Source organism: Eretmochelys imbricata, chromosome 1 (assembly GCF_965152235.1).
Source record: "Eretmochelys imbricata isolate rEreImb1 chromosome 1, rEreImb1.hap1, whole genome shotgun sequence".
Lineage (NCBI taxonomy): Eukaryota > Metazoa > Chordata > Testudines > Cheloniidae > Eretmochelys > Eretmochelys imbricata.
The window spans coordinates 198894442-198915485 of record NC_135572.1 but is presented as its reverse complement, the minus strand read 5'-3'; the positions used below and the strand labels follow the sequence as shown (position 1 = coordinate 198915485).

Sequence of the window (21044 nt, the reverse complement as noted above, 5' to 3'; positions counted from 1 at the left end):
GTGCTTGGGAAAAACAGATGAATGGGTTACCCCAGGGGTCTGTTCTAGCCCCAGCCTTGTTCCAGCTATACATCAATGACCGGCCATCCACCCAGGCAAGGAAGTTCATTTATGCCGACAAAATCTGCTGCAGGCTATAGGCTCAGACTTTTTCCAAGCTGGAGAAGACCCTGAGTGGCGATGTTACAAAGCTGGTCGACTACTACAAGACCTGGCGCCTTCAGCCTAGCACCAGCAAGACTGTCCCTAACACATTCCACCTCCACTGTGCCAATGCTAAAAGAGAACTAAACGTCATAATGAATGGCCAGAGCCTGAAGCATACCCAGCATATCGAGGGTGTGACCCTCGACTGAACACTGACATACAGTAGCCACCTGAGCAAGATAGCAGCAAAGGTCAAGACATGCAACAACCTTCTCAGCAAATTAGCAGGCTCTTTTTGGGGAGCGGATGCTCCAACCCTAAGGACCTCAGTCCTTGCCATCTCGTACTCAATAGCAGAGTACTATGCATCAGTAAGGAGTGGGCTGGCACACACCAAACTTGTTGATGTGCAACTCAGCTCAACAATGTCTATCATCACAGGAACACTCTGATTGACTCATTTTCCATGGCTTCCAGTTCTGAGCCATGTTGCTCCCCCCTTACATGGGGGGGGAAGGGGACATTGCAGCTGAAAAGCTGATTGAGAAGGTGCATGCCAACCCACACTTGCCCTTGTTCAATGACCCTCTTAGCCCACAAGCCATACATCTTTCATCACGACATCCACTGTGGTTGAGGCTGCCATGCCAGAACATGACAGCGGAGTCCCTGAGGCAGGAAGACTGGTGCTTAACACCAACCACCAATCAGTTCCTCAGCACAGACCCTACTGCTCACCCGCCTGCCTTCAACCTGCCACGTCATCAGTGGCCCCATCTGAACCGATTCTGGATGGAGTAAGGCCTCTGTGCTGCCAATCAGCACCATTGGGGTCTTTGAGAAAATGCAAGCTGCAGCTGCCATGCAGATCAAACAATGATATACACATTGTCAAGGAGTGTCCACTAACCAAATTCAGCGGTGGGCTCTGAGAGTTCCACTTGGCCACTAAGAGCGCTGTTGCTTGGCTCTGCAAATACACAAATGCTAAATAAATAAATAAATGCTTCTGATTTTGTCACTGTCAGCATCACCAAATAAGTCAACAATGATTAAAGAAGAAGAAAGAGAGCCTACAAGATCTATCTGAAATAAACCATAAACAGATCACAAATTCTGCAGAAAGCTTACAAAGAGTCTGGGTCAGGTACGAGGAAAGATACTGGGACCCACAGGGGAAGAACAAAGAATGTTCACTCATCCAAGGAACTCGTGTGTCACTCTAGACAGAAGGGCAGAGGTTTCATCCTTACATTTTCCATCGTCTCTAATCTTGGGAGAACCGTGAATGAGCATGAACTAAAGATGACCCATAATGCTCTTTGGTATTATACATACATACATACATAAATAAAATGGGCCTGGAGAATCTGAGGCCTCCAGCATTTCTATGGGCCCATGAAGTGCCTTACCGGGAAAAGATGCAGAAAGACAAAGCAACTGAAAGCTAGAACTGGTCTTGCTTTACTAACATTTACGATTTCTGAATTTTTTTCCCGTTAATAGAGTAAAATACTAAAAAACAGTCATGACCCACTAAAACTGAATGTGGTTAAAAGAAGACCCTAACCTTATACCGCAGACTTACCTTTCCAAAAAAAGGAAATCAACATGATTGAGTTAACACAAGAACAATGACAACCTTCTGAGAAGGAGGAGGTGAAGAAACAATGGGACACAGATTCAGAATTTTTCCTAGTTTCTCTGGCTGCTGAGAAATCCCTCCTCTTACCTTCACTAACAAGATCAATGGCTCCTAAGTGCAAAATCCAACTCTTTATTCCCAGTTTTGCACAAGTATTCCTGCACATTTTTAGGGGAACTGAATTTTAAAAGCTATCAGCTATTCTCAGGTATTTTTGAGGAACAACAGGCAGCTTAATAAAGTAACACTTAATAAAGTAACACTCCAGTAATGCCAATGGCAAAATAAAATTTTTAAGCCGTTTAGGAAAATTAAAATATGCGGTCTAAATTTTAAAAAATTCACTAGTGAGGTTTAAGAAGAAGACACCTTTAATAGGGGCCTGATTTTCAGAAAGTGCTGCATGCCTACCCTCTGGAAGTCATGCCCATTTAAGGTGTCTCAAGTTGGGCACCTTCTGATTGAGGCAAGCCAAATCACTAATTACTTATGAAAATGTAGGCTTATATTTCTAAAAAGCATATGCTTTTCTTTGAAACAATCCTGTCAAATAATGAAAATAACTCCTCATTGTTTAAAACTAGCTGTTCTTCCATCAATTTTGTCATTTTTTGTAAGATAAAACACCAAATTTTGTACGTCCCACACACAGGAGGAAGTGCGGCTAAGTGGAATGAACATAGGATAGAGCCAGAAACAGAGGTCCAATCCTGCCTTTACCATACATTTGCTTAAAGACCTTGACGGAAGTCACTTTTTGATATATGCACCTCCCTCACAAGGACGTTGTGAAAAATAATTTGTTACTGTTTGTAAAGCGTTCAATATAAAACACTGTACTGGTACTTAGTAATATTTCAAATGGAGCTGAAATTAAGATGGCTATTTTTGCTTAACAAAAACAAAAAATAAAAAAACAGCTCCTACCTAAAGTAGAGAGTACCTTATGCCAAGACATCTGTTTCTCTGCCAAATTATCAATGATATGAGCACAGCTCTGGGAACAGCAAATGTTTAATAGCTGCTAAGGAGCTAGTTGTTGAACACAACGTAGTTGAGAGTCCCACAGAATAAAACCTTAATTTATTTTAAAATTTCTCAGCAATGAAGTGGTGGAGTTAAATAATGCTTTCCAAGTAGATTCCAAAGAATTTGGCTATCAGGTTATAAATTCTATTTTATATCGGGTTAAACTTTGGGCCTGTAGTACTTAAAAATGTCTCTCTAAAGATTATATTGATGACTAAGAAAGAATTTAGCATAATTTGTAGTGAACAAATAAATACTGATGCAAGTAAGAATTTTACAGCACTGCAAGAGTTTTTGGTTTTTTTGCAGCTTGACAAACTTGTTGAGAAACAGAAAGAAACTCACAAACGAATGCTGGAGCAGCTTTTAATGTCAGAAAAATCACACAGACAGACTCTGTATGAGCTAGAGGATGAGAAGAGGAAGCATACAGAGTATATGGAAAAAAGTGATGAATTTACAAGTTTACTGGAACAAGAACGAGAAAGGTAAGATTGCCTTATATTTGTTTACAAAATGTTACTTAATTCAAAAATTACTTCTAAATAGTTTTCTACTTTCTTGTTCTGCATTAAGACTAAGACCAGAAAATATCTCCAAAACAAAATGTTTTGAAAATCATACACACACACACACACAAAAACCACCAATGTACACACCTCTGTACAGCAGGTGAAGTGTGCCAATAAGTTAACAGATCCTCATCCCAAGCAACTTACAGTTTAATATTATAACAAGAACATTAAACTACAAATCAGAAAAAAGTGTAAGCACATTATAAGCTAAATGCAGCATAGAACTGGTGAATCTTTCAAAGTTTTTGAAGGAGGTTAGTGTCAGGACAGTACGAAAGCAGGCATGGAGTCCGGAGTGGGGGAAGGACACAAAGTAAGTCTCCAGAAGAAATATGGACAGACTGAAAGGAACAGAGACAGGGTAGAAAAAGGCAGAGAGGAAGTTATTAAGGGCTTTGAACATTAGGAGAAAGCCCTTAAGCACTTGCAGACCTGCAATGGTATCAAAACAAAACTTTCTTTCTAAGATGCAACCCTGAATTGCCACAAACATCCAGCAAAAGCACAGTATGAAGATTTTGCACTGGCTATCACAAAGGAAGGATCAAAAGAGTTTGATGTCATTTACTGTCTTTAAAAAATAACTTTTAAAATGTCCCGCCTCTTTGAAACAGCAATTAACCTGAACATATCCCCAAAAGGTACAGGAAAATATAATTGAGGAACGTATCCTATTCCCTGGACAGCTACTCCAGAAGATATGAGAATATCGTCTCTATTTCCGTTTGCTTAGGAACAGCTTCCAGATGGAAATGTTTGGGTGTGAGAACGTCAAGCCTATTCTAAACTCACATGATGCATAGATAATTCTTCCTCTGCTTTGCCTGTATAACATCATGTTTCATGTATTTTGGCACTGTTCGCGACTTTCACTCTTCCTGCTGCTGCACCTCTCTCATTCAGGTCTATCACAGACGGTATCTAGGCTTTCTACCAAGGACAAAGCCATACGTATGGAACTGTGATTTAAAAGTAAATGCTATACGCATAATAGGAGAAAAAATTATCTTATTCATAGATAAATATAAACAGATGTAGAGGGACACGGACACAGGAGGCAAAGAAGAAAGAACAGGGTCCCCAGGAGACACACAGGGGTGTTTTCTCCAACCAACATACTGTAAAATGTTGATATATCAGGAGCCAAAAAACAAAATGGACAATGTTTTGGTCTACACCCTTCTTCCCAAACACGCACACCTCTCTCAAAAAGCAAGAGAAATTCACTTCTAAGGGCCTGAGCACAAGAACCCAAGATACTAAATGAAACAAACTGTCATCAGCTATACCCAAATCTGTGGGAGTGTGCACAAACTCCACAATCCTTGTTAAAAGAAAGGGGGGGGTTGGGGGGGGGGAGAATAAATATAAGATTAAGAACCTTTAGGAATAATAAATAATAATAATGATAATAAAAAGACTGTAAAGAGTTTACCACTATTATCTGCAGCATTTAGTAATATCTGTCAAGGGAGGAGATGGGAATTATTGAGGTGACTAATAAGACCTTAGACCAGCGGTTCTCAAAAGCAGTCCGCCGCTTGTTCAGGGAAAGCCCCGGCGCGCCGGACTGGTTCGTTTACCTGCTGCGTCTGCAGGTTCAGTCAATCGCGACTCCCGTCCTTCCCACAGCCCGCATTGGCCTGGAGCGGTGAACCGTGGCCAGTGGGAGCTGCGATCGACCTAACCTGCAGACGCGGCAGGTAAACGAACCCATCCGGCGTGCCAGGGACTTTCCCTGAACAAGTGGCAGACTGGCTTTGAGAAACACTGCCTTAGAGGCTATAATACTAGATTTCAGATTAAGTCCCAATTTCTGTTTTTTCTTTGGAGAACTCATTTTATGTGGAAAACCCTAAAGGAGTGTGATGTCACATGTTGAGCAGAGTCCAAAATGTTTGCCAAGTGATGTTGCCATCAAGATCTCTAAGCAATTGCCTGCCATAGTGGGGGAGGGGGGAAATCTCACATAAGTTAAGATGAAGCTCCCTTAATGTTATGCTGTACAGCTTGATGTTTGAAACACACACACCATATTTTTTTCCCACTTCAAAACTCCCATCTAACTATCAATATTCTGATTACCTGAATTTTGCATTAGGCTTGTGAACAAGCAGAGCTATGTGAAAAGCTTCACATGAAAAGCAATGCCAATGATTTGGGGCTTTATTTTTTATTCTATTTTTTTAAAAAGCAGCCAGTTTTTCATCAATGCACTTTAACAAATTTTCCACATAAGTAAGAGGCAGTCTTCCCCTTTAAACGTGAAAAGTAATGTAAAATTTCTAATATGATTTCCATTTCAAAGCAAAATCCAGAACTTTTGTTCAACTAAGTTTGTCTCATGAAATAATGAAACTACAGTGTATGCAAGAAGGTTTAACTTTGGAAGGGTAGCGTGCATGAAAGCCAAATGGGATTATGAATAATATGGGATTATGCATCCAAAATAATACTTAGATCTCTTGGAACAGACTCCAATTATGCTGGAGCACTAGAACTGTCATTGAAATGGTACTGAGACCATCAGGAACTATCAGTCAGCTGCAGCTCTTACTTATCGTTGAGTGCCTTTTATTACCTTCCAATCTCAACAGAAAGCAACCGTCTCCTATTTCAAGATGCACAAGAGCCAAGAGCTGAAATGAAGAGTTTTCAGTGACATTCTTGGTGATGAATCAGTCACTTATTTACCAAAAAAATATAAAAACCACCAGTCTCCACCTTTCCGCTGAGGTGGTTTCCTCAGACATTGCTTTTCTCTTGCAAGCAAACAGAGCTTATGGTTTGATCCTGCAAAATGTTGAGCACGCTGGCCCTGATCCAACGAAGCACTTAAGCATATGTTTAACTTTAATCATCATAGGAGTAGTTTGATTGACTTCATGGGATGGCAACAAGACTATTTGTAAATTGCCACCACCAGAAGTTTAGGCTTGCAAGAAGACTAACACTAGCTCTCTAGATGTGGGAACCCATTTTGGGTGGACTTTCAATGAGACATTTGCTGCTAAAATCTTTAGTTTGTTGTTGTTGTTGCTGTTGTTTTTTAAATCTCCTTTCTTGTTGCCATCCTGTGACAACCACTCCATGGCCTTCTCTCATTAAGAAATACAAAATGGTTTCCAAATTGCATCTTGATGGTTAACATCCCCTTTCTGAGATTTACAGTAAGTATCTGAAGACACATGTTGAATTTATTTTTCCGGGGTTGTTTTGCTTTTTGTTTTTTTAATTGCTGCTGGTTTGTTAGTGACAGGAGGAAAAATTAACAATATTTTTATTACCTTTATTCATTCACAGTCACATGTGCCAATTTTATATTAAACTTATTTTACTTATTAAAAACCTAATAAAATAAACAAGAATTATTGCAAATGCTGCAATAAGTAGTAAATGCTGGTTTTTCTTTCTTTCTTTTTAAAACACAGCCCACTGTATAACACTTGCTCTTTGCAATTCTTACCAGCCAAAAAAACAAGTAGAGTTTTGTGAAGACTATAGGGGTCACTGGGCAACAGGGTGGGGACAATGGACAATAACTGGAAATGTCTTTCCCACATATAAGCACAAAGTATAACCAGTATGTGTCCTGGCCAAATAGGAATGAATTGGAATTTATAATGAAAGAGGTGCCAGGGCTCAAGCATTTTTTTTTTTTTTTTTTTACACTTTCATAACTGATGCGGTAAGCCCAGAGGTGCCTGGGCTATAAACTGCCAAGCCTAAAGTGCCGGGGCTGAACCCTGGCAAGCCCTGGCACAAATTAAGCATGGATTGGCATGAATCCTACAGACACATGGCAGAGAGTAAGTCGTCGTCCTATGCCTGCAGAGGAAGGGTGCTGTTTTTTTCTACTGGAGCCTCCAGAATAGGTAGAGTCAGGGTGAATTTGATTTAAACCATGATTTAAATCACTAGTCAGGAAGACTCAATTTAATTATGGATTTCTACATAAAAGTGCATTCTTGTTGGTTGTTATAACCTTAATACATACTCTTCACAACTCAGAGATAGATGTAGGTTTCATTTTCAGAAGATACACACTATACATTTTTAAGTGATTTATTTTGAAAACTTTTCAGATTCCTTTTACAGCTATATCAGGAAATGAATGATTCTTTGGTTATTTCATTTACGAAAGGTAAGTGAAGCAGATATTTATGAAGTCATTGGGAGGAGAACTACTCCAATTCAACAGGTCAATTATTAATATTTGGAGGATTTTCTTGCCATGCTGTATTAGGAGGAGAACATCACCAGACAGACATTTAAATAGTTTTATTTAATTCAAACAACAACATTATGTATTCTGGATTTTTTTCTTCAACAGCAAACATAATATTTTAACAAAACAAGCATATGAATTTTTGAATTTAGTTAAACATTCAAGTTTTTTAAAATCAGGTTTGTTTTTGTTAAAATTGTTTTTACTAAAATAGTTAAATGAAATATTTAAAAAACAAAACAAAACAAAAATTGACTATGTCAGCCAGGTCAACATGAGACAGCCAGGTCAACATGAGAAACTTAAAATACTGGCTTCTGCAGCCAACTCAGTCATCTTCACCTTTATTTTCCTGTTTGTTCATAATCTGGAAAAGAAAAACAAGCTTTCCTGCTTTTTCAGGTCCCAAACGACTTTTCAATTTGGAATGAATTAGTCCAAAGGAAGAAAATGTTCTTTCTACACCAGCAGAAGAAGCTACTGCTGTTAAAAGTGAGATTATCACTTCAAGAGTCTCTAAATCCAAGTGCTTAAGTGACTTCCAACAGTTCACTGGTGTGACTTTCTTTAAAACATCATCAGCAAACATATATTTCTTGAATGGTTCTTAATCCCAAACTGGATTCTCTTTTACGGCCTGCTGCCATTACAGGCTTTCCCTTCTAGTGAGAGAATGGTATGGTAGATCTCAAATCAATGAAGGCTACACTCAGAAAGATCTCAAGACTTCTGCAATACGCTGCTCAAACAGTTTCACTTTTGGGTCTACTGCCTGTCCCTCCCTTCTCACATTTATCTTCAGACTTCTTCCTCTTTTCCAGATCTATTCCGCCCCCAACAATCTTCTATTCATTGAACTTTTTGAAACATTGCACTTTTAGAGAGAGGTAAGGGACTGACTCTGTGAACACAAATTTGCAGAGGAACAATAGCGTTGAGGTCTGTTATTTCTCACCTCTAAATATTATTTATTTATTTAAAAACATTTTTATCTCTGGAGAGCAAACCAGTTTGAGAACTGCAAAACTAAGCATCTCTGATGGTATCTTCTAGACTGATCACTGAGTCCCATTGGGTAGATAGAAAGATTAACCTAAATAATCTATACAGATGCCCCTGAAACCCCATAAAATTGAGTCCCTAATCCATGAACGATTGGAACTCATTTACAAAACTTTTCTTAAACATTACATGAATATATTGTCTCACACTATAGAATTATAATTTATAATCCCAATTCCATGATGAGATATCTTTGAGCTATAATGTATCTTACTTAAAACTATCTTTAGATAGGTTTTTTCCTCAAAAAGCATTTTCTCAATTAACTCTGATTTAAATTTTAAAAAATCCAATTTTTTGTATTTAAAAAAAAATTGATTTTTATCCACCCTGGGTAGAGTCCACTCTGTCACCACAAGATCTCTGCTGAAAGTTGTCTGTATGGAGACTAGATGCAGGCCCAATGCTGAAGGCATTAATGAGCCATGCAGCTGCAGTTATTACTATTAAGAAGGGCTGCACCTGCACAACTGCAGCACAAGAGCTGTGGGGCTTGTTTACAGGCCATTGCAGGCAAAACATAAGATTAAGGAGGACTGCTACTTTGCACCTCTAAAACCTAAGTTTGACTGGGGTTTGACTGCGTGGGCGTCTTTTTCTCCTGACCATCCTCCCTCCCCGTTTTACATCTTATCTTCGTATTTCATTTCTCCCTTTTCCCACTCCCTATTGCTACAAGATTTTACTTCACATCTACAATGTGCTCAGGGCTGCAAAAGGCTGAAAAAGACAATCTAGTCTAGAAGAGCTTACAGTCTAAAAACAGCCTTTTTCTTGATTTTCCTCTCATACGAAGGGGATCTGATGGGAGGGTGAAGGTAGTGGAGAGGAAAGAGCATAAAGGCAAGATGTGCATTCCATGCTTCCATACTGAAAGAGGGAGGGGAAAAACAGCAAGGAATGGAACTTGCTATAGACATCCACTCTGACTGACAGTCCTTATACCCAGTGATGAGTTGCCAAAATCTTAACTACGGGTTCCCTCCTCACCCCATGAGGGGGTTGTTGCCCACCCCCACCCCCTGGGACTCCTGCCCCATCCAACGCCCCCACGTTCCTTGATGCCCCCCCCAGGACTCCTGCCCCATCGACCCTCTCCCCTGTCCCCTGACTGCCCCCAGAACAGGGCAGAAGGGTCTCTTGGGCCACCGTAGTGGGTTCCCACCCCTAAGAGCCAGAGGCACCTGCCAGGGGGCGAGGTGGGGAGTCCCGGAGGTGCTTACCTGGGGCAGCTTCCAGGAAGCATCTGGCAGGTCCCTCTGGCTCCTAGGGGCGGGGCAGCATAGCTGGGGAGAAGCAGGGGGAGCGGCCGCTCCCCCACTGATCACATCAAAAGTGGCGCCTTAGGTGCTGACTTCCTGGGTGCTCCAGGGCTGGAGCACCCATGGAGAAAATTTGGTGGGTGCAGAGCACCCACTGGCAGCTCCCCACCCCGCGCCCAGCTCACCTCACCTCTGCTCTGCCTCCTCCCCTGAACCCACCGCCCCGCTCTGCTTCTCCGCCCCTCCCCCCCCCCACCAGCTTCCCGCGGATCAGCTGTTCGGCAGGAAGCCTGGGAGGGCTGAGAAGCAGGCACCAGCTTCCAGCTCAGACCAAGAGTGGCAGAGGTGAGCTGGGGCGGAGAGTGGTTCCCCTGTGCTTCCCCTCTCCCCCTGGGTTACCTGCTGCGGCGCGGGCAGCCCTCCTCGCTCCCCCCAGCCCCAGCTCACCTCCGCCTCCCTGGGTCTGAGCGGGAAGCCGCGGCCTGCTTCTCAGTCTGCCCCAGCTTCCTGCGCATACAACTGATTCGCGGGAAGCCTGGGGGGGGAGGGGGCAGGGGTGGAGAAGCAGGGCGGGGCAGCGCGTTCAGGGGAGGAGGCAGAGGTACTGTAAATGTAAGATCAGGTTTATTGTCCTTAATTTTGACATATTAAAGAGACACTTTATATGTACAAAAATACCATACTGTATCTCTTACACTTGAGAATCCACTACCCTACAACAGTTGCCACAATTCATATTTTCATTTTAAACAAATTCATCTTCTTTGGTATTCTAAGAAGCATGACACTGTCTATATAAAATGATACAGCAAAAGTAAACACTTTTGACTTATTTTTATTCTACATGTGTAACCAGCAGTTTTTAATTTCATGCACACTAAACTATTGTTGGAGATTGCATTGTACTCAAATGCAATCATTTCCTTTCGGTTTTCTGGCAATGGGTTATATATTACATATGCCTGAGACTATGTCTTGCAAGTTGTGAAATGGATGCCAGATCTCTATTCATTTGACCTTTTTCATGGGTATCTAGTGTTTGTAGGTGAATGAGTGAGACCCACCACAAACACAACTTTAGCATGGTAATTCTATACAACACCCCAATGGGATAGGCCAACTACTTAATACCACTGAGGCATAAAGACAAGCTCCAGGAAGTGATGCACACAGATTAATTACCTCATGCTAGTCTATGAAAAACTGTCTACCATTACATAGCATAACTTTCAACAGATGTTGTGAAGCTAAAGTCTTGTCAAAATCCACATGATTCAAAGGTTTTCACAGAGTTCCTTGAGCATAATGCAGGGTTAAAATAATGATATAAATACTTTATCTTTTTTTTAAATGAAAGTAAAATCAAAGAAAGTAAAAAGTCAGAGGTAGAAGAGCTTTTTGACATGATTAAGAACTCATTTTTCTGTATGTTAAAGCAACAGAAAAGCATTCATTAATTCAGTGTTATTTTAAAATGTTCTACCTATTACAAATTTGGAGACAGGTCCAAGGATTGTAAGCCAAGTTCATTTCTGGTGTACCTTACTGAAGCCAGTGAAGTTAGAGACAGGAATTAATCTGATATTATTGTTTATTTACTTAGATTTTTGAATAATTAAAAAGATGCTTGTCTACAGCGCTAGACATCCTGAAATCAATTAAAATCATAGACAACATTGCACAATACAAGGGAAGACCTCCATCCGCTTAAAACCTTAAAGTAAACAAACCAATACCTCATTTCACCTCAGACCCAATGTCATGCCCTCTATTCTGCTACCCTCCCCACATGGCTGGGAAAACAGACAAGCCTTGTAGCATGCCCTTAAGGTCAATGGGTTTAGACTGTTTCAGACCAAGGAAGGGGAGTGAATTAGTACGTCATGTGGCCCTCACAAAGAATGCCTTGCTGGTAGCTCCAACCAGTGATTGCAACCATAGCGGTAATTGCCCAAGGAAAAAGACGGTCTTTCTAGTTGGCAGGTACCAGAATATTTAAGGCTTCATAAAACACCACGAACTCCACACAGTCTACCTGGAACTTAACCAGCAACCAGCGCAGATCCCTGAGCACTGGTATAATGCATTTCTCGCAAGATGCTACCTTCACCAATCAGGTATTCACATTCTGCACCACTTTAAACTGCTAAATTATAGAGGTGCAATGCTGTCACTATAGTTAAGGTTGCATCAACTAGTTCCTTTTACAGGTCAACCTTTCTAAGTCCTCTAAAATTGACATGCTTAACTGGTTTCCTCTGAAATTTGGTGTGTGCCTCAGGAGGGTGCAGGGTAGGGTTAGTGAACTAAATATAGGCCTATTTGAGCTATTGGTTGTGAAGATATAAACACCACCCCCCGAACAGCCATTTTTCAAAAAGTTTCTAGGCAGGGTTTTGTTTTTGTTTTGCTCAGAGCTCAAGATGAAACTATCACTGTGATGAGGGCCAAATTGGTCTCACTCAGTCAAGTAAGGTAGTACATGGCATCCACTAAGTCTTTGGGGGACCCAAATTGTGAACATCATCTAAGAAAATGGTCACTTCTTCGCTCACACAGATGTGCAGGCTGGAAGGACGACAGCATGCCTGCACCAATAAAGAAAAACAACAAACACGAGTGGGTTTCCATGACGCCACTTTAAGGTTGCCTGCATAGAGTGACAGAGTTTGAGGCCAGAAGCGACCACCAGATCATCTAGTTTGACCCTATCACAAGCCAAAGCTGCCACCACCACCCAGCATCCCCCTCCCCCCAACGACCGAAATTAGACCAAAGTATTACAGCCCACATGAAGTTTGACTATTATGTCCCACAGGCATAGGGGGGACTAAAGTACACCAGTGCCCGAGGTTCCTGCAAAGGCAGGGAAATGACTAAGTGACGTACACCCAGATGATCCTGGCCAGTGACCCACACCTCCAAGAAAGGCAAAAAAACCCCAAACCCTCCCACTATCATTACCAATCTGACCTGGAGAAAAATTCCTTCCCAACCCCAAACATGGCCATCAGTTAGACCCAGAGCACATGGGCAAGAACCAGCCAACCAAGCACCTGAAAGAGAGAATACTAGGTACCACCTCAGATCTGGGTCCATCCCACCGAATGTCCCATCTCTAGCCATAGACATCCCTGATGCTTCAGAGGAGGGAGTTTAAAAAAGAAATAAAACACACACAGAATACTTTTTCTGAGGGAGAGGCTGAGGGGGGAATCCCTTCCTTATCTCTGCAGGTAGCTGGCTGAAACCTTGAAGCATTAGCTTTTAGGAACATAAGACAAATGGGAAGTGAGCCCCATGTCATTGATGCCTGCCCCCCCCACCACCACCACCACTCCAGCATCACAAGCAACCCAGTCATACAATTGCACTCCTAAATTTGTTCCTCTCTCTTAAAACTAATTAAGCTGTTTGCCCCCACAACTCCCATCAAGAAGTTGCTCCAGAACCTTACCATTCGGTTGCTTGGAAGTCTTATAATTTTCAGGCTGAATTTGTTCATGGCTAGTTTATAGCTATTTGTTCTCGTGCCAACATTGTCCTTTAGCTTAAATAGATCTTTACCATTCCCAGTATTTGCCCCTGGTGGTTTGAGGGAACAGGCTGATGCCACTGCCCTAGTGAACACCCCACCACTGACATTTCAAGCCTGAACCTTTCCATATCTGTGCTATAAAGATATAATAACTCATGTTGCTTGCTGCAAGTTGTCTGTGTTACAACATTTTTATTTTCTGGAGTGGTTTTACTATGAACACAGTGGAATAGGCAGCAGCCAGCCTAAAAACAATTTGTGTTATACTGGGTGGGGAGGGGGAGGAGTGAGATAGGGAGTGGTGATATGGCTGCCAAGGGATTGGTTGGATATTGCCATATGTTGGGCAATAAAGACGGGTGGTACGCAAGCCTTGGGATTGGTTGTTTGAGAAAACATGTATTTTACTAGTCTCTGGGTGATCGTCCATGTGTGCGTGCACAGGCTACTTCCTGATCTAAGGGCAGATTAATGTGGTGCTTCCAAAGACACATTGTAGAGGACATTTGAAACTGATAGTGTGGATAGGTTGGGTTGGGATTTTTTTTGTCCTTTAATAGTGTTGGATGGAATCCTGTGGGTGAAAGTGAATGGCGTGTGAAAGGAAGTGAAGAATTTGTACATTTCAGAAACTCTGGCGCTTACAGAGTAAAGGTATGTGTGGTTACTGGGGCATATAGAGGCATTGCTGAAAGAGAGCAGAGTTAAGGTTGCAAGGGCAACCTTATTTTGTGCACTTCCAGGTTTTCAGAATTTTGAGTTTTCTTCAACTCAAAGCTCTGCACGGAACAACATACCACCGAACAATCTTTAGCTCTGCAGTAACTCTGCTGTTTTTTCATTAAGACTGGGAGTGTTGCTCCATGTACAGCACATTCTACTCTCAAAACGACTAAGGCATGGATGGCTGCAATAAGGTCTGTGACCGAAAGAAGAAGCCATGCATTTCTGGCTAATTGGCAAAATGTGGCACTAAAATTTCCAAATGGGCATTTGAAAAAACGTTTGATGTACAGAAAATCTTTAGTTCATTTTCTGGGATAGAAGAAGAGGGTGACAAAGCATTACCATGATTTTCCAAAGTAAGATGTTGTCAAGGGAAAGGTTATATGCGTATCTGAGAAGGAAAAAAAATAATGTAGTTAAGATCTCTTCCTTGTAATAGAAATATTGAAGTATAGTGCTATAAATTAGTCTTATAACTTAACAAGCAGACAAGAGAAAAATGACCATGAGAATAGATAGCACAGGCCAATCATCAGTCAACCAGGCATTCAGTCTAAACTCGTAATTAAGTTTCCTATGACATAATATGAACTTTATGTCTTGGCTACAAAATCACTGGAGATTTTTACGTATATTATATACCCACCCACACAAACGTTCTAATGGATTACATGTATGATTGAAGCTTTGTAGGAAAATGAATGCCACAATGCTTGTAACCTGTACTTAAAACAGCAGTTTTAAACACAGAAAAAACAAACACAAACAGGAAAAGGTAAAGTGAATTCTTAGCTCCAAATCTGCTGAAAACAAAGATTACAGTCAAGTTTTTTTAAAATAACCCCAAAATTTCCGTACATGAAAATGCAACTTTTCATGTGTCCACAAACATTTTGTTCCTTCAGTCTGTAATGTATACTGTGGATGACATCCAAAACAACACCGCACACTCAGACAACATAATACATAAATGTACTCAAAAGTGTGAAGATCAAGCAGAGTGACTAAGCTGAAACAGCAGTGCATTGTACTTTAACCACAGCCTGTCCCATCTTTCCAAAATAAAGGCATAAAGACATATGATATGTGTACATGCAGAAATAGCCTCTTGGGTATTACAAAAATAGACAGACAGACAGTCAGAATGTTCCATTTCAAAATACTATATTAGGGGAATGGATGGCTCACGGAATAGGAACTGGTACCAGAAGACGTATTAGATCACTTAATCTCGTCCCTGACAATGCAGGATTGCTCTCCAAAATACACTGTCTCACTGTCTACTGCTTTGTCCAGTCTTGTTTCAAATGTCCTAAGCTCTCTCACTCATTCCCCTGGACAAGTGTTCCTCACCATGTAAGTTATGTAGAAGGTTTTCTCCTCTATTATTCATCATAAATTTTCCTTTTCCTCTATTTCATCCCATCAATCCTAGTTAGAGCCCTTGTACTCTTTAAATATTTGTGGACAGTAATGTCTCCAATTTAGTCATTACTAAGCTAAGTTATAAATTTTGGTCATCAGCTGAAATCAGTAGGCAATAAAAGGTAGTAAGTAACCTGTATGCAATGAGTTTGTTGTCTCAGCACACTTCCAAAAGTCCACCTCACTTGGGAACTCAGACACTCAGTACCTCGCAGAATCAAGGTTTAAAATTGACACACCTTTGTTGGCAGTCTGAGAAGAAAAGACAAGGAATGAAAAGGCAGGGAGGCTGTACCATTCCTTTTACCCTAAACAATCAGGTCAAGGCTGAGAGAGAGAGGCGCACATCAAAGCTTGAATTGCTGATCCTCGCGTGACAGTTCTGTGGACAGAAGGCTTCAGTGTTCACAGCTGTCAATCCAGCACCTTTCAGCAACAATAAAATTCACTTTAAAGTGTAAAAGAAAAATTGCTGTGATAGTCTGAGTGTGATAGGCTGACAAATATAGAAAAGAAATCAAATATTTCTCCATAAAGAAGGCATATTTTTATTCTCCCAAGGGAAACTTTCAAAAAATTAGCTAGAAACACAGTTATTTTGCAAATGTCCAAATAGCTACCCAACCAGTTGGAATGAAAATTAAAAAATAGCAAACAGCAGAAACTGGATAGGAGAGTGCAAACAACAGGATCTCAAAATGCCCTTTGTTACAGGCAAAAAAAAATCATTTTTTGTATAGATTGTACCATTACACGTCACATCTAACTTCCAGGCTCATAATCAGTCACATAGTACTATTGTCAGTCTTCCCTTCTCGCCTTCTGTGTTTGGCAAAAGGGCAAACTCATGGAATCCAGAAAAGTAATGGGCTAGCTAGATGGCATATCACAATGAGCTTTGATCATAGGATTGCCTTTGACAGCTTGTGCTTGCATTCTTGTACCCAGAATATTCTGTGCAACACAGAAGCGTATTGATAGTGTCAGCTTGGAGACTGTCTAGTTGAGTTAAGTTATTATAAAAGGTCATTAGTGAGACTGCTCTTCAGAACAGTAATACTTTGTTTCTGTTTTGGGGATGGCTCTGAACATACATATCTTGGGCTAAATCCTGAAAGCTGCGGTACGCCTGTTACTCATGCTGACTTCAACAGGAGTTGCTGTTATTCAACATCTCTCAGTGTTCGGTCCATTACCTAACATGATAAAATTACTCAGCCACAGTATTTTGATTCAGCAACACATTCCGCTGAATCATGATGTCTTTACACAAGGCCTTACCCTGTAAGGCGCTAAGTATGCTCAGACCCCACTAAAATCAACAGTTGAGGTCATCCGGCATCTTGCAGGAGGTGCTTGGCACCTCTCAGGATCAGTCCCTCACTCTTAACCAACTCCCATTGAGGTAAACAGGAGTTTTACATTAGTAAGGACTAAGAGAGGACTTCATGATTTGGCCCATGGAGAGTACTGTGAATCAGCAGTTGATTTGCTCTGTAACTGTTTGGTGAACCAGTTTCCTACAAATGCCCAGCAATAAGGAACTGGATCTTTGAGTAAAAACAAGATTCTTCAATAGAACTGGGGCAGTTCACTTTGGCATTTCTAACACCACCTTCCCACTGGTACTCAGGAAAACAGAGTACCTGGCTGCTTTCTGTTCATAGCTTCTTTAAAGGTCAGATGTGAGCTAAGGGAACATGTCAGAGGCAGCTTCAATTAAAGCTAATGGAAAAACAAGACAACAGTTATTTATTTCCAAGAAAAATATAACGGTATTAACAGACACACTTTTTAATACATTTTAAGCTACCACTAGCCAAGCCATTTCTGTGCATGAAATAGCAATGAGAGGCATTATGGAGCTTTTACACTTTCCTCTGAAGCACTGACCATTAACAATTGGGAGGATACCACACTTGTTTTGGTGTAGCAATTCATGTCTTCCTGGGCCAAATCCCAAAGTACTTACTAAATATCTACAGTGTCAAAATGCCAACTGAAGTCAATGAGACTTTGCCTATGCAAAGAGGAGTGAATGAGGACCTAAGGATGGCATTCTAAAGAACACTGCTTTAAGTGAGTCATTTGCAAAGATGTAAGCCCTGCAAGGGATGTTCTGGAGAGTAGCCACCTCTAGAAAAAAGTTTTTGATAATTTGGTGCAAGCTAGCACATTCAACGGATACAAATATTTGTTCTTCAGTCACACCTTTATGAAGCACTGCGAAAAGCATCATGTGGTAGGGAGGAATATTTTATTTCTGTCTTCCTCTGTGTTTTCCCAGAACCTATCACAACAGGACCTCGATCCTGCCTGGAGACCTTTGGGCACTACTGCAACAAAAATATTTATTTGGTTTTGGGAAAGGTGCACCCATCCGATGCTCTTAGTCTAGGTGCATTAAAGACAACAACAAAACTTAAGAGACAAGTGATAAGTTACCAGCTCTCCTCTCTCTTCAAGCTGTCGAAAATGATGAATACGACCCTACTGAAATCCCATTACATCCAAATCTAATTGCTCCTTTCTTGAAAGGTTGGGAAAACAGATGTTCCTACATCCAGATAGCGGAATAAAATCCGCTAGGAACAGGAAAATTCTTCCAACTTCTCTTGCAAATGCCCCTGCTGCCCCATTTCAATTTGCGTACAACAAAATACTTAGGATGTCAGGAGACTGAAAAACTGTTAGCAATGTACAGTAATCCGACATCTAAACTCATGACTAGTGAATTTCTTTTAAAGTCAAATGTCCTGATTTTCAGGGCTACACAGCACCTGCAACTCCCTTTCTAGCCAATGAGTGCTCAGCAGTTCTGAAAAACCAAGTCATTTATTTAGATGCCCAGGTAGAGAATGAAGTGCTCATGTGAATATTGAGCCTATATTTAATTTGGGGGACTATTAGAGAAGATCTCTCTACAACTGAAATCCTGAAAAGCCTTTTTTGTTTGTTTCAATAGTCTTGCCAGCAGAATTCTGAATTTACTTGCATTCTATCAGATGGGAGAGTGAGCCAGTTCGTCTTTAACTGGCTTTCTAACAAGAAAACTGAGAATTTTGATGACATATTTGGATAAACATGCTCACTGAATAAAGTTACTTCAGCTTCTCTCTCTCTTCAGTGTTCCATAAACCTCTGAAATCCTTATAGACAGGATGTAAGCTAACTTTAGCCAATACAAACTAAATAAACTTAATGAAAACTCAAAAGGACGTTGTAAACATGCTTGTCAAAGGCTTACTATTGGAATACAGTGCTACAGCCATAAAATCTGAGTTATTAATCACTAGTCAATCACACCTCTTACTGAAGCATCATGCCTGTGTAGATCTTCATTTCAGAACTAAATTTTCTCCTGATCTATGAATACACACTAACAGACAACACTGTAACTCTGACTGACAGAGTTTTGAGGGTTCACCCCAATGAAAGGAGACTGGAGACAATCACCTGTGCATATGTCAGGATTTTTTTTAATGTGAAAGCCTGGCCTGGAAACAAGTGATGGTTGATATATCCTATTTCAGCTCCACATACAAGGGCAAACACTGCGCTAATTTATATCCTCAAGAATGCGGCCCAAGAAAGAGTGACCTGTTTGAAAGACCATGGTCCAAAAGAGAATGAAACAACAGGATTTTCATCACTCTTTGTCATTGTTGACATCAAACATCACACACCCAGTGTCCCATTTGTTGAGGAGAATATTTTGCAGAGTTCTAGTACTGATTTGCATGGGTTCCCACTCCTGTAAGTTTTGCTTTAATTTCAGGTATGAAGAAACCGAAAACAAAACTCTAAACAGTCATGTTTCATCAGCTTTCATGTCTAAACCATATGACACTATAAATTTCGCATGAATTCAGTTTGAACCCACAAATCATCCCAGAGTTGCCAGACAGGCTCTCAAACTTAACAAATCATTAGAATTAACCTGGTCTGAATTTCATGTTTGTAACTCAAATCAACGTAGCTTAGACCTACTTACCGCAGGGTCCACACTGTGCAATGACTCTCCCTACTCGTCTCGATCCAGTGGAGTACAGGAGTCGATGGGAGAGTGATCTGCAATCGGTTTAGCAGGTCTTCACTAGACCCGCTAAATCGGCCAATGATGAATCGATCGCTGCTCATTGATCCCCCAGTAAGTGCAGACAAGCCGTCAGAGATCTTGGTTTTCTTAAATGAAGCATGTAATCCTGCGGTAGAGACTTCGGAACAGAGCTACAGTCCACCTCAGCATATATCAGCATTATAAATTAGTACTTGTATTTAGACTAGCTATGTTATCTGCATTACAGCATCACCCAGAGAAAGATAGTTACTCTAAAAAAAAATGCATATCATAATAGTTATTTTCCTGACAAAGGAAAAAAACCTTGCTTACTTTAAATATGTAGTGCTAAGACAGTGCAGTTCTATTCTGAAAGGTTACTACATAAAAATGGCACCGCCGAACTCAACATTCCTCACTCTGGCACCTCCTTTTCACTGTGTGTATTAATTTATATCTGCTGACTCAGTGACAAAAAATAAGGTTTTAGTGCTTTTAATTTCTGTAAGCCTTACAGCAGAATTAGTACAGCTAAAAAAGAAACACTGCTGGATTTGTGCACCAACAAAATTGTTTTCTCAGTTCCAGTCAGCTACCCCTGTGCAAACCCACTGAGACCGTACAAGTGTAATAAAGCAGAATCTTTTATTTCGATGAGGATGAACAAGAAGAGACCCAGCTTAACTCTCGGATCCCAGGCAGAGTTTTTGCAAGTCTTGAAGTTAGCAAACAACCCATCAATAGTGACTTGATGAAAATCATTCAGGGGCAGTATGGATGGAAATTCCTTTCACACAGGAATTAGTTTCCAAGGAGAACTACACCAACTGTTTGAAGGCATATAACGTCTCTAAATGCAGAAAAAAGTAGGGTGGGGTTTTTGAAACACCTTAGTGACTTGGCACAAGTCACACTGTTTTCAGTGGAGCTTGTACTGCTGAATCACTTAGGCACTTTTGAATATCCCACCCGTAAGTAATATGAGCCCATCCAAATGAAACCAAAAAGTCAGGAAACCTCATTCTTGTTGTAAGCTGCAGTTCTGCATTAAGTAATACTATTTTCACAAAGTTTAACATTCAATTGCCTGCCTTACCACATATGAGTAAAAGAGATAGCATCAAATATACCAACCTCCTCGTTTCTGAGGGTTTGAGATGGGGAGAGTTGTAGCAGCATCTAGGTAATGAACTGTTTTACTTTTTAAAAAAAAAAAAAAAAAAAGCACGCTTTTTAAAAAAAAAGTAAATAAATAAAAAGGTGCAGTGAGGGAGTTAGGGGTAGGTGTGCCTTTAAAAAAAAAATCTGTATTTTAAAAAAATATTTAACACCAGGTTTTTAAGCATT

At 40.7% G+C, this 21044-nt stretch overlaps 2 protein-coding genes across 3 annotated transcripts in view; one reads left to right on the top strand and one right to left on the bottom strand.

The window, feature by feature from the left end:
* CMSS1 (cms1 ribosomal small subunit homolog) overlaps positions 1–21044 on the bottom strand; it is a 366300-nt gene that overhangs the window by 259902 nt on the left and 85354 nt on the right. The window lies entirely within an intron of this gene.
* FILIP1L (filamin A interacting protein 1 like) overlaps positions 1–21044 on the top strand; it is a 108602-nt gene that overhangs the window by 14913 nt on the left and 72645 nt on the right. The window contains exon 3 of the mRNA XM_077821639.1: positions 3131–3309. Within this exon, the coding sequence (XP_077677765.1) occupies positions 3131–3309 (179 nt within the window). The remainder of the gene's footprint in view (positions 1–3130; positions 3310–21044) is intronic.